Genomic DNA, 13,993 nt, shown 5'->3' on the forward strand with positions numbered 1-13,993 from the left:
CACAGGACCTTTGACAGTCCCACACAATATCCTTCATCACTAGACTGGAGAGACAGGGCTTGATGGATGGACTATTGGACAGATAAGGAATTGGCTGGATAGTGACATGCAAGCAGTTGCATTTCCATGGCCAGCATCCAAAGGGAGATCAGTAAGAAGTGCTGTCTGTCCCTGAGGGGTCTGTACTGGGTCCAATACTATTCAACACCTTTATTACTTACACAGCCAGTGGCAGTGAGGGCACACCCAGAACGTTTGCAGATGACACCAAGCTGAGACATGTGGTAGACACTCTGGAAGGTAGGGATGCAATCCAGAGGGACCTGAACAGGCTTGAGGGGTGCACCCACAAGAACAACATGAAGTTCAACAAGGCCAAGTGCAAGGTCCTGCACCGGGCCTGGGGCAATGACCAATAATCAGTACAAATTGCATGGTTTAAGATTTGAAAGCAGACCTGCAGTGAAGGGCTTGGGGATATTGGTAGATGAGAAATTGGAAATGAGACCACAATGTGTGCTCACAGCCCAGAGAACAGACTGTGTCCTGGGATGCACCAAAGAATCAGGGCCAGCAAGGGGAGGGAGGTGATTCTGTCCCCTCTACTCCACTCCCATCAGACCCCACCTGAAGTACTACATCCAGCTCTGGGGCCTGCAGTGCCAGACAGACATTGACCTGTTAGAGGAGATCCAGAGGAGGACCACAGACATGATCAAAGAGCTGGAACACCTCTCCTACAAAGACAGGCTGAGAGACTTGGGGTTGTTAAACCTGGAGAAGGACGTGGCTTTGGAGAGACTTTATTGGGGCCTTTCAATGTAAGAAGGGGGCTTATGTGAAGAGAGACTTTCTACCACACCCTGTCCAGACAGGACAAGCAGCAACAGTTTTAAGTTGAAAGAGGGCAGATTTAGACTGGACATAAAGAAGAAATTCTTCACTATGAGGGTGGTGAGACAGTGGAACAGGTTCCTGACAGAAGCTGTGGGTGCCCCATTCCCTGGAAGTGTTTGAGGACATGTCAGAAGTGCTCTGAGTAACTGGACCTAGTGAATGATTGCCCTGCTTATAGCAGGGAGGTTGGAACTGGATTACCTTCAAAGGTCCCTTCCAACCCACACCTTTCTATGATTCTGTGATCACTTTAGTTATAACTAGGTCCCTTTCAGGCCCTCTTCAAAGTCAACTTCTGAAACATGACTTCAGAGAAACAAACTGAAACACAACTCTCCTCTGTGGGAGTATTAACACTAAATGCTGCAAGACTGGTGTTTAAAAGCAAGAAGTATTTAAGAGCTTTCTGTTCCAGAATGAAGACATAGCAGTTTAATCAACTTCAGGACTTAAATAATGTTGAAAGATAAAGTTATATGCATAAATATTTCATCAGACAGAATTACTCCCAATACCTGAAGACATACCAGAAAGTACTGGCTATCAAAGTCAGGCCTATTTTCCCAGATCTACCATGAACATGACAGGCACTTAAATATCCACAATTTGCCTATTTGGCTGCATGGCAATCTGGTTTGAAACAGCTTTTGTTTGTGCTCTTCCATTTACAAACCTCCGGTTACTCCAGGGCTCTGCTTCTTTGCCTAACTGTATATAACTAGGCATGAAATCCTGCTCATGCAAAGAATCTGCATCACCTAAGAGACAGAAAGCAGAGGAGCCACTAAGCAACTGAGGTTGCTGCAGAGCAGAAAGGAGCAGAGGAGATTAAAGAATGAGTGGCTCCAGGAGACCCTGATTTCCACAGTGACTGCAAATACTACACCTCACTTATTCCAAATATGACTTGCAGACTTCTTCAAGACACAACCTTCTGCTGTGTAATGCGTTTTTCGTAACAGTTTGGTATCAAAATTTGAGGCCAAGAACTGCATTAGTGTACATTTTCCCTTGTGAATCTAGAAATTAACTTACAGCAGTACAATCCTAAAGTCCATAGAAAAATACAGTCCTATTTGGCTTTTAGAAAATACACAGGCATCTAGCCAAAACACACAGTTCCCAGAGCCAGTATGATATGCCCCTCACAAAAGTAACCAGTGCAACTGCAATCAAAGCTGCTATTCAGGCAAAGACAACAGGCTCACTGCCTGATTAACTCGTACAGTGAGAAGTCCACAGACAGTCTGACAGCTACTGAAAAGAAGAAATATGTACACAATATGACAAAGAAGAGCCCTTAAGTGGAAAGTTTTACATATCAAGAGCCTACAAATGACCCCATATTTTATAAATACATAGGTAGTAGATTTTTTTTTAAACCCTTCTTAAAAAAAACCACACACAGACTTACAGATGTCAGGGCAAGTCCAAAACTTGTAGACTGATGCTTCAACTGTATTTCAATTTTGTGAAGTAGAGCTTCAATCCTGTCTTCCTCAAATCCTTTCCTTTGGGAAGGAGTGATGAGAGAACAAAATCATATCCATTAACACTGACCACTTTAAGTGAAGTTATGAAAATGAATTATTATATCGATAAAGGCAGCATTACAAAATAATGTCTTTCACACTGAATTAAATTGATATGAAATAATCTTATGTTGTGTCATTCAGAGAAACTGAACTAACATCATTTATCTTCTGAAGGTTATGTTGATGAGAATAAGCTACAATAAAGGAAGCAGCAGATGCAAGTTTAAAGAGTATTGAACAGTAATATTTGGTGCCTTTATTATAATATAACTAGATTTTTAAGGCATGTTATTATATGCAAGTCTGTATTATTACATGCCTACATATTATTACATTAACTAAGAGTATTCTTAAAAATTCAGCATTACTCACTCAATAACTTCATCGACTGTTCTATCAATTATCTGTTTCACAGTATCAATGTCTCTTTCAGCAATACCCTGTAGACCCACACTGAAATAAGCTTCTCTTGTTGAGCCATTAAACCTAGAATAAAACACACCCAGCTCCGTGACAAGTACTGAAACTTAAGCATTAAAGCTACCAACAAAGGCAAGAGAAGGGGAAAAACCTGCCATTTCCACATACACACACACACAAGATTTTAAAAGCTAGATAGAAAGTAAAATAATTACCAAATAGGCAAGAAATAGAACTTAAAAGCATTTTTTGTTCAATTTCAGTAGTAGTAGCCACTATTAAGAAAACATACAGCATATGGTTTAAGAAAAACAGCTACAAAGTAAAGCTAGTATTTTCTGTTCATCTTCCCATTCATCTAATTTCTTTCAGGTAAAGAAGTCTCTCTTTTTAAGGTGAAAATTTTAGCTGCATGTAACAGCAAATATACTTTCTGCTTAAGGTGAGTGGACTGGTACTTCTAAAGCAGTATTAGCAAAGTGGTTAAAGTGAAGTTTTCCATATTTGCTGCAATTATTATCAACTGTATTAAAAAAAAATTACAAGCATAAAGACAATTGTGTCCAAGCTGTCAGGCAAGGGTCAATCACAGAGCTCATCTTTAGAGACAAATTGGCACTTGCAGAAATACAGAACACCCTGCAGTTCAAACCAAAGCTAACAAAAAAGCAATAGGTGGTCATCCACTCATAAACAACCACAATTCCATGTCTAAAAATCACAGAACGAATTCAATGGCAGGCTCAGGCATTGGATTCCGCAATACTCATCTCTGGACTCAAACTTATTCTTGTAGATTCATCAGTACAGTCACTAAGGCAAATAAAAGCCAGCTCACTGAACAATTGTCATGGTTTGAAGCTGGCTAGGCACCAAACCCCACAAAATCTGTTCTTTTTCGTAAGGGGAAACAAAGATAGATACACATGATGAAGTCACCCCAAGACAACAGTTCAACCACATATCAATCCAGCTAACCTGGAAGAGGCCCGTAAGACAAAAAATACAACAATCTCTACGTCAGTGTCTAAAGATGGATTTCTACTGCCATGCTCCGGAATATTAAGACATCTACATGGCACAGGCATGCATGAGACAGGACTTGCAGGAAGCCAATTACTTCATGTAAAGGAAGTTGAGCCAGGCAGAGTAAGACACTAAAATCACAGGTGAGCATAATAATGTTTCCCACTCGAACACTTGAGAGAGTCACAGGAAAAAAAGGCATGATTTTTGTCATCCTCAAGTCTAAAAATCAGTCAGCGGAATCATGCCTTCTTAAGGCACTTCTTTCTTTGTGCTGACAAAAAAGGGAAAACGTGATGAGCAGCTGAGCCCAAGTTTGGTGTGGACAATGCGCCCATGCTCAGCCTGCAGTGCAAAGTGTGCTCAGGAGGTGCGCTGGGAGCTGGAGTTTGAGCAAGGGCTGAGAGCTGCAGTTTGCGCAAGTGTCAGCTGAAACACCCTTCTGTACTGAGCTGATGGCAAGTTAACAGCACCTAATTACACAAAGGGGCATTCTGACAAACCTACCTGCTACTACACCATAGAATTAATGCAAAAAAAGCAACACGGTACAGAACAGAGCTCGCAAACTCTTCTGAGCAATACTTCATGTCCAGGATGAAAAACCCAAGTAAATTAAGGCACTGAAGGTATTCCATGTTTTATTCCATCTAACCCTTTTTATAGTTCGTAAGCTGCAAACAATACAACTTTGGTTAAACCAACTTAGCTTCTAAGTACTCTGACAAGCCAAAAGTTACATTTGAGAATGCTTTACAGTTCACCTGGAGAAACTCTTAAGATGTTTTAATATTAAAATAAGATATTCTGGTGTAAATTGCCTGTATGAGAGATGAGTTCTTCCAACTTAATAGTGGTTTTTAGCTTTTCTGTATTGCTTATAGTGATGAAATGTGAATCTTACCCAACATCAGGAGAAAAATCTGTACCAACTCCAGACTCAATTAAGGCTTTGTAAAAAGGAGAATTTGGCCCATCAACCAACAGTGAAGACAAAAGGCTTAGGGTGAACGTTTCAAAAGTGTCTGTAATACTGAAGAAAAACTATTAGTTCTTAAAAACCATACGTGACACCCAGTATCACTGAGTCCATTTCAAAAGAACTAGAAAACAAAGGCAGAGGAAGCAAGGGAGAAATAATTGTCACCTATGAACCCTGCATCAGACCTTAGGGAACTAGGAGGGCTCTGTGTCTTCCACTTGTTATAATTACCAGGAAAGCAATTCAAAATGGGCTGCAAGGGGAGTAAGTTAGTATTAGGTCATACAGAACAGATTGCACATGGCAGAGCATTAAAAGAAAAACGATGTTCAAATGTCTCATGCACTGAACAGTTCTGTAAAGTAACACCTGATTTTCCTTTTGTCTGCTAAAGCAAATTCTGTTAAGCAATTAAACTTTTATTTACTAAAGCAAGATTTGTATATTTTTCCACGGCATTATTTCCCTTAAAGATGACATTTATCACGAGGGATTGGAGACAAGCAACATGCCTGCACCTTGCTTAAAGATCTAAAATGAACCTTTTATTTAGAATTTCATTTTGATATACTTACTCTGTCAACAAGTAGCTGACACTGACAGTGGTCTGCTTGGAAGGATCGGCAGCAAAGGAGTCTAAGCCACATGTTACCCTGTGTTCTCTCTATAAAGTATAATAAAGGATACACACTAAACTCAGAGCAGAAGTTACAAACAAAAAATGACTACTTGCATCTTCACAGCATCATCTTTCCAATGATTAAAAATAATTTTACAGATTCTCATGAGTAAATTCAAGATCCATATTGATCCAAATACACAAACACAGGATATCTTGAAAAATCTGAGTGGTATCTCAATTTTTAAAAGTGGACAATATAGGAGAGGCTGAATAAAGTCTGGCCATAAAGAACATTCTGAGATGTTTTTCAAATAAATGTTTACACTTCTGGACAACCAGGGAGGAAAAGGAGGAAAGGGGAGGGAGAGAACATGAGAACTATTTTTGACACCAATGTTTGGAAGATTAGATACCATCAGAAAGCATATTTCCTGACACTAAGTCTTAGTATTTCTTTTCATTAGCCCTGAATGCTTTCCATTAATAAGTTCTTCAGTGCTTCAAATGACAAGGGACTTGAAAACTGGAAATAAAAAAAACCCAAACAACTGCAGGCAATCATTACATTACTGAAACTCAAAAGTAACTGTAGTTTTTCCCCACTGTAATGAAAAATAAAAATACTTCAGATCATTTACACAATTCTAAACAAAAGAGTTACTCCAGCAGGTTGGGTTAAAACTCTAATCCGGGGTTTTTTTGGTTTAGTGCTTTTAGTGTGTTTTTTTATACTTACAGGCTTTGCCCAGAGTTTCTGTTTTGGGATGTCAGTATTTGATTCAATTCTTTCAAATTTTACCAATGCTTCCTCATGTATTTGCTTCAGATGTTGCTCCAGTGGAAAATTACCATAAGTGAAAAACCTGCATTTCAAATAAAATATTGGGATTAAGCATCTGATTTATTATGAAATTTATAGTAGCTACTTATATTATACTCTGAATTTCATGTGTTTTCTAGTAATTGTTACATCTGGAGTGGAACATAGTTTGGTGGTCTTCAACCTAGGGGTCTTACAATCTGCGACGTATATAAAACTCAGATCTCCTGATACAAATCCACATTTCTCAGCCTGTGGGCCACGAAACACCTTACTATTTTCATTACATTCGGTTTTATTATATTCAAATTTGTTCAGCTGCAGGAATATACAATGCTCCAGAAAAAAAAAATTAGTCATTGAAGCCAGAAACCGTGTGCTCCTAAGTTTCAGAAGACAAAATTCTTACAGACCTCACGCTTTAAGTATAAAATACAGTGATCCATGTCCTAGGTTTTGTATGCCTATAAAACATGGCTGGGTTTCGTGGCTCACTTCACCAAACACATTCCTGTACCTACAGGACTTCCACTGGGCCAAATATGAGCACAAGGTATGCCTCAGGAAAATGTCCTCACCTGATTAAAATCTCAGCACAAGTACAGCAGAATACTTGGGATGATGAGAAAAATCAACAGACTGTAAATTCACTGTTATGACACAAGCTGATGTTCCACAAGTGAATTAATCAGAGTAACAGACTGGCCACAAAAATAGTACAGAAGAAACAATTATTTCCCTGCACGTAACTTTCAAATTGACTTCCAGTTTGAATACCTTATTAATACCAACTAGATCAGTACCTGAATCAAATTACTTATTTAGAACCCTCTACAGTAATATGTGATGCAGGAGGAAATGAAATCATTCATTTGTAACTTCTAACTTAACCTGTGTTACTTCAAAGAGGACTTAGCTTCATCTGCGCCACTTTTATCTTAACCCCTAACATTATGGCTAAATACTTACTAGTATTCTCCCTTTCCCCCAGCTCATATGAGTTCAGATCAATCAAAAATCTCCAAAACACATACTCATGATCAAGCAAACAGACACACCTTAGAAACTAGCCACCTTTCTTTCCTGCTTTCAATTCACTCTTCACTGCTCTTCCTAGAATAAAAATTCCTTGCTTCCATGCTGTTTTAGCTGCCGTAGGGCACAGGTTATCTTTATTGCTGGCCATGTGGATAAAAACATTGTGCTGCTGGTTTTCTCCTCACAAAAATACAAACAAAGCACTAACTCAATAACCTAGGAAGTTAGTCACCAATTTACATACCTGGAATTGCTTGGATGATAATGTGTGGCATGGAACTGCTTAAGCTGCTCCCATGTAAGGTCAGGAATACATAACGGATCTCCACCAGAAATTACACCGTAAGTGTGATCAGGAAGGATTTTATTCTGCATGTGCTGTGCAAATATCCTCTCATTATCTGTCTTAATAGGAAAACACCACACTTCAGTGAAAGCCACCAAAACACATTTTAAAGACAAAAGGCATTCAATAACAAGAATCTCTTGTTATTGAATAACAGTAACACAATCTCTTCACATAAGCATGTAGTCCCATGTACTTTAATAGAACTACCTATGTTTCCATGGTAATGTAAGAGAATATTTCACAATAAATCCATTAACAAGGTGCTTGTTTATACATAAACAAACTTTTGACAGGCTAACTTAAAAAAAAAAAATCTATGCAACACTGTTGACTTTACTGAGGACTTAAATTTTCAGAAGGAGGAACAGGAATCTCTGGTGCAATAATGCCATTGATAACCTACAGCTGAAGCTACTTCACCATCTGTAAGATCTTAAACCAAACATTCACAAAACTTACAAATGCCCCTTTCATTTCATTAAAAACAACTCCTTTGAAGACTAGAGGTGTCTGAGGATCAGCTGGGTTCTCATGTTCTAACCTCCAACCTTCTTGCCTGAAAAAATTAATAATAGCAAATGTTGAGAATTTGAAGGGTTTGTTGATTTTGGGGGGCCTTTTTTTTTTTTAATTTAAAGTTTGCGTACATCTCAAACTGTCTTACCAGAAATCTAGTTGACGTAAACATGGAAAGAAAGCTGCATCCAAGTACACCGACAGGAGATTCTGAAAGTCCTTGGGATTTTGTGTTGAAAATGGATAGAGTGTGTAATCACTAGCTGCATATAAATAAACATAAAAATAAATCAGAATTTTAGAAAGTCTAAGATGCATTTTACCCTCAGTGATTTTTAATTTCTCATCCGTATAAATAACGGGAAGAGAAGAAATGTACTAAATGAAATATATTTTTGCTGAGGAATACACAGATATTCGACACTGCAGCTAGTTTACCATGAAAACTTTGCTTCAGCCATATATCCCTATAAATAATTAAATGTATTGTTGAATGCTATAAAGCTCCAGCTCTATTGGGACTTTGCAACTGACAAATGAACAAGATTTATTTTGTTGTCTTGCCTTGTTAAGTTTTTTAATATCTCACGCACAACATTCACACCTAATAATAATGGCTCCCCAAAGTCAACTTAAGGAGAGCCAGCAGACAGCTCTACTGCAATAAAACCTCATGCATTTTAAGTGGTATTACTTCCTTTGGGCTTACCTGTGAATGCATTCATAAAAGTGGACAGTGACCTGTTTAACATTTTAAAGAAGGGATCTCTGCAGGGATACTTTTGGGAACCACACAACACTGTGTGCTCCAGAATATGTGGGACCCCAGTGCTGTCCATTGGAGTGGTTCGGAATTGGATACTGCAGAGAGAGCATGGAGAGAGATGAAGCCATTTGTGAGGAGAAGTCCACCCACTCCTACCTGCACCTGTGACTTATGGGAGTATCATCAGTGGCTAACAGCTAACATGGCACACACCAGGATGCAGAATTTGAGTTTTTTAGATTCCTGAGTGCTCAGCCATCTTTTTCAGAGGGTGTACAGCTTCTGCTCTTCTAGCTCTGGAGTCAGACCGGAAGTTTTCAGCACACAAGTCAACACATTTATTTTTACCCAAAAGGCTCAAATAAAAAACTTCATGTAAGGTTATGGTTGCATAATCTGTTTTTGAAAGTTTTCCAGGCAGCAACTGCATCTGAATTAAATACTGACCCTGTTTTGAGGGGCAGACTGAACAACAGATTTCACGACATCTGCTCCCACCTGAAAAATTCTAAGAAGCCCTACAAAGGAAGTACTGTCCTCCCTGTTACCACAGAATAATCCAACCATGATGCTAGATTACAACTGAAAAAACACAAGGTGATGTTGAGATTGAACGTATAATACCTATATTAATGTTTTACCTGAACAGATTATTGGAGTCCTCCCGAGCCACATGTAAATACCTGGCTCCTGTACCATCATGACTAAGCTTCACTGCAGTCAGGAACAGCTCAGGAACAGCTGTCACCTACATTGGAAGAAAACATCTGTATTTCAGTGCGACTTCAACTAGGTCAAATAAATTGTGCATAATATAGCAATGTTCAGTTTGTTGATCCTGAATATAATACTGGCTTATACAGTATTAAGTAAGTTTTTGCTCCTATGGTTTGAGAGGAAAAAGTAATTACGCAAATAGAAAATAAAATTTATAACCCAATGAAAGTATACTACCACAAAAAAACATATTCTTATGGCATAGATAAAAATTTAACCAGAAATACAAAAAGAAAAGGTGTATGTTCAAATGTCAGTGGCTAGGTCAGCAAAAAAAAGAGCAAGGACCCTGTTCAACCACTAGCGCTGTCACTAGCGATCACTGTGAAGTTCTGTTATCTGCCAGGACTTTTAGACGGCCACACCAAATGGTCACATCTGCAGCAGACACACAAGCTCCTGGGGTGCGTTATTTACTCTAGAATTAGCTCCCTATACCTATATATATATATATTATTATTATCCTATATACTATTACATGTATTGTATCTATAATGGCACCTAAAGTATTTGCGGACAAGTACTACAAGGAACTCCTGTATCATTTTTATGACTTACCACCCAAAGTATTTAATCTGCAGACCCCTGGCCTCACCTAGGCGCCTTCCAGCCACAGGGAAGTTTACGTACACACAAACAGAGGAAACGCAAGCGGCGGGCGACGCTCACCTGCTTTACGGTGAAGCCGTGGATCTGCTCGCCCACCCGGTACTGCAGCGCTCTCTCGTTCGCGGCAACGCTCTTCCACCTCCACGACCTGCGACTCAAGGACCTGAAACGCCACAATTCCCTTTAAACAAACGCGCTCCTGCCGGCGGTGCCACAGCCGCGACCGACACCGGCCCTGACGCCCGGGGGCTCCAGCGAGGGCTTCCCCGGGGAGCAGGGCCCTGTGCCCCGGGCAGGGGCTCGGAGTCCCGCGTCCCTCGGCCGAGCGCCAGGGGCCAGGGCAGCGTACGGCGAGGATCCCCGCCCGCTCCCCGCTCGCTCACCGGCCGCGGCCCAGCAGCGCCCGGTAGCGGCTCCACATGGCTGCGCGGGGCCCGGCGGGCCCGGCCGCACAGCAGAGCGCAGCGAGGACCGGCGCAGGCGCCGCCGCCCCGCCCGCATTGGCGGCGGCTCCGCAGCTCCGCCCGCCCCGCCCCGCGCCGGGCGGAGCCGAGCCGCCCCGAGCCGCCCCGAGCCGCCCCGAGCCGCCCCGAGCCGCCCCGAGCCGCCCCGAGCCGCCCCGAGCCGCCCCGAGCCGCCCCGAGCCGCCCCGAGCCGCCCCGAGCCGCCCCGAGCGCGGGGGCTGCGGTCAGCGGGGCTGCGGGGCCGCGTTTGTGAGGGCTCCGTTTACCATTTTGGGGAGGGTTGGCCTCGGTGGCAGGGGAATCTCTTGGAAATGCTTTTGCGTTGTTCAGGAAGTTCTCAGGACAATGGAAGGCGTCGTTGGTTGTGAAAGGAGCGACCTTTGAGCAGAGCTTATTGTTTGCTTTTCCAAATTAAAGAAAACAACAACAAAATAAAACACAATACCTGAGTTCAGTGTGTTCCAAGGGCTGCATCGCTGCTCGCCCATGCCTTGCCAGTGCATCGATAGGTTAATGCAAACACTTGGTGAGCAAAATGGGCAAGGTGAGCAGCAGTGAGTGAGCAACTAAAGCCGCTGTAAGCTGCGGCTGTGCCTGTGCGAGCAGAGCCCTTGCGGGTGCAGAGCCCTTGCGGGTGCAGAGCCCTTGCAGCCGCGCAAAGCCTCTGCGCAGGGACTGCACGGTCCCGATAGGCTTGGAAGTACCCGTGTTAGTGTCGGAATGGGTCCTCACTGAGGCTTCACAGGATGTCGTACCCAGCAGGAAAGTGCTTGTACGTGCCTAGGCTTTTATTCCTTCTGTTTTGCAAATGAATAGGATTTTGAGACAGTAACTTGAAATTTGATTTCATACTGCATGCTTATGAGGCTGCCCAGAAGGACAGCACCTGTCAAGTATGGCCACCAAATTGCCCATCCCTTGTTCCCGGATATAAGAGTCCGGTTATCTATTTAGGCATAAGAAGCCTGGTGCCAAATGAGAGTATATGGGATCTTAAACCTAGTAAGGGCAGGTGCTCGGCATGTCTCACGCCGCTTGTCCTCGATTCTTTGGCTATGACGTTATAAAAAAAAAAAACAGGAATTTATAGTATCCCAGGAATTTTTGTGTCCACCGTCTCTGATCTCTTCCTCCTCTTCTTTGGCAGGCAGTTGCCTGCCTCCAGCTGCTGCTGCGGTCAGTCACTGTAGGGATTTTATCACCCTCTCCTGACTGCCCTTTTGCCGTCCTGCCCTGCTGCCGGCACGCTGTCCTAGGCACATCCGCCACCTTCCCGCTGCCCACATGGCTCCTGATTGCTCCAAGACCCTTCATTTTCTCTGATTGTCTCATTTGTGTTTTCCGTGTAATTTTCCCATTTCATTAATTTTTAAATTAAATAAAAAAGCCAATAGCTTGCCGTAGTTAATGTCTGGATGTTGTGCATTAGCCCATATAACCTGTCATCTATCTTAATTACTTATCTTTCTCATTCTTTTTAGGGTTAGTGCAAAGATCCAGTAGCTCATGTAAAGCTTAGATTCTGGATACTAGCGAATGCCATATTTTTGCTCCCTATTTTCATTTTATCTGATTTCTTCCCTGCCTTCTACCATTTCACGTCTTTTGTCCTATTTTTCTGTATTTGTTTCAGATTAGGTTCAAATCACACCCCTTTCATAGGACCTGCTTCCACTATATGTTTATTTTCAGTATATGTTTTAGCATATATTTCCAGAAATTGTCTAACATCATGAAGAACCAGTCATGATAGGAACTTCAACATTATTTTTTAAACTAAAACTAAATGATGTAAACATATAAGGAACAATGTTCTCCAAAGAATGAGTACATTAAAAGAAGTATTTCTGAGCCTTGTGTAGAACCATGAGTTCACACTCCATGGTTTAGTTTTCAAATATTTCTGAATGTTTTCATATGCTTATGGTTTATTATTGGTCGCAGTAAGGTTAACTTGCAGCAATTTTTGTATTCAAGGCTATACTGTTGTTTCTGTTGACTGTTCAGTTCCTTAGTTTACTAACAGTTTCCTAATCTGACCATAAGCTACTGTCTCTCTTTACAGATTTCTTGTCATCAATATTTAGTTTGCTTCATGGTTTATAACATTCATCTTAATGGAACATCAGGCTGGCATTCTGCTGCAGACATTTATTTATTTTTAGTTGATGTTTATATTGGAAGGATGATTTTCTGGCTGTCTGTTTTCATATCACTGACATAGCGTTTGACAGGCAACCTTTCACAAACTTAACCAGTCTGAGCAATCAGAGTTTCAAAATACATCAAACATCATTCCTAAACTTAATCACAAGATGGAAGTCTTTTATACTATCCCTTAGACAACTTTAAAATATTTTTTCTTTCTTTCTTCTGCTATTGTCTCTCATATGTTTTGTACATCAAAGCTTTTCTTCTGTGAAACAAAACAGAAACTGGCATGTTACACTACTTCTTTTTCTTTTCCATTTTCTTGCTGTATAAGATTTCTGCTACACTGATAATTTAAGAGTAGTACATTATATTCCTTGTGAAGAATAGTCACATACATATATATGGATATATGTAACATGATTTCTGCATCTTAAGAAAAGAGTAATTCAGAAGAACCACTTGCATGTAAAATTGTAGCAGGTATAAAATTAGTTTTGTTGAGTTGTCTTGATAAATGACATAAAACCCTTTTGATTACCATGACCAGATTTTGCTTTCAGTTATTTAGCAACAAATTCTATGTAACTGCAATTGCATCAAATGAGCTATTCCAATGGTGAGAATGAGATGATAATTTAATTCTCAGTGTTTGATTAGAGTTACTTTTACTTAGTGTTATTTTCCTTCAGAAGATTTTGTTTTCAATCACATGTTTATCTAAATTAGATATTTGGTCTAAAAAGTCCCATGCCTACACAAGCTGTTTCTTTCAAAAAAATTCGACATCATCTGTTCGTGAATGGAAATGCTTTTTTGTGTTTAACTGAGAAGTTCCATTCTTTATCCTCTGGAGCAGAGGTTTGTCCCTCCCACTTGACAAGTGTGTCTTATCTTCACAGACAATAAGGTGCAAAGTTTGCCAGGTTAAAATCTGTGAAAAATACTTAGTAGATGCCTGTTACGGCAGGAAAACCGTATTCTCTGTGGTGTCTCCTACCAAGCATGCTTAGATCACAAC

General features: G+C 40.8%; 1 protein-coding gene across 3 annotated transcripts in view; it reads right to left on the reverse strand.

The window, feature by feature from the left end:
- PITRM1 (pitrilysin metallopeptidase 1) overlaps nucleotides 1-10,862 on the reverse strand; it is a 28,159-nt gene extending 17,297 nt beyond the window's left edge. Inside the window, exons 1-12 of one of the 3 annotated variants that reach the window (XM_082277829.1) lie at nucleotides 10,741-10,862; nucleotides 10,418-10,520; nucleotides 9,613-9,719; nucleotides 8,915-9,066; nucleotides 8,354-8,468; nucleotides 8,149-8,245; nucleotides 7,585-7,745; nucleotides 6,219-6,345; nucleotides 5,436-5,524; nucleotides 4,783-4,911; nucleotides 2,805-2,918; nucleotides 2,312-2,408 (exon numbers count right to left, since the gene is read on the reverse strand). In XM_082277829.1, the coding sequence (XP_082133955.1) occupies nucleotides 2,312-2,408; nucleotides 2,805-2,918; nucleotides 4,783-4,911; nucleotides 5,436-5,524; nucleotides 6,219-6,345; nucleotides 7,585-7,745; nucleotides 8,149-8,245; nucleotides 8,354-8,468; nucleotides 8,915-9,066; nucleotides 9,613-9,719; nucleotides 10,418-10,520; nucleotides 10,741-10,778 (1,329 nt within the window). In that variant the 5' untranslated portion in view covers nucleotides 10,779-10,862. Of the gene's footprint in view, nucleotides 1-2,311; nucleotides 2,409-2,804; nucleotides 2,919-4,782; nucleotides 4,912-5,435; nucleotides 5,525-6,218; nucleotides 6,346-7,584; nucleotides 7,746-8,148; nucleotides 8,246-8,353; nucleotides 8,469-8,914; nucleotides 9,067-9,612; nucleotides 9,720-10,417; nucleotides 10,521-10,740 lie in introns of those variants that run through there. The other 2 variants (XM_082277830.1, XM_082277831.1) reach the window with 2 other exon arrangements.
- Nucleotides 10,863-13,993: the final 3,131 nt, after the last annotated feature.

The sequence above is a fragment of the Coloeus monedula genome (assembly GCF_965178545.1).
Source record: "Coloeus monedula genome assembly, chromosome: 1".
Taxonomy (NCBI): Eukaryota; Metazoa; Chordata; class Aves; order Passeriformes; family Corvidae; genus Coloeus; species Coloeus monedula.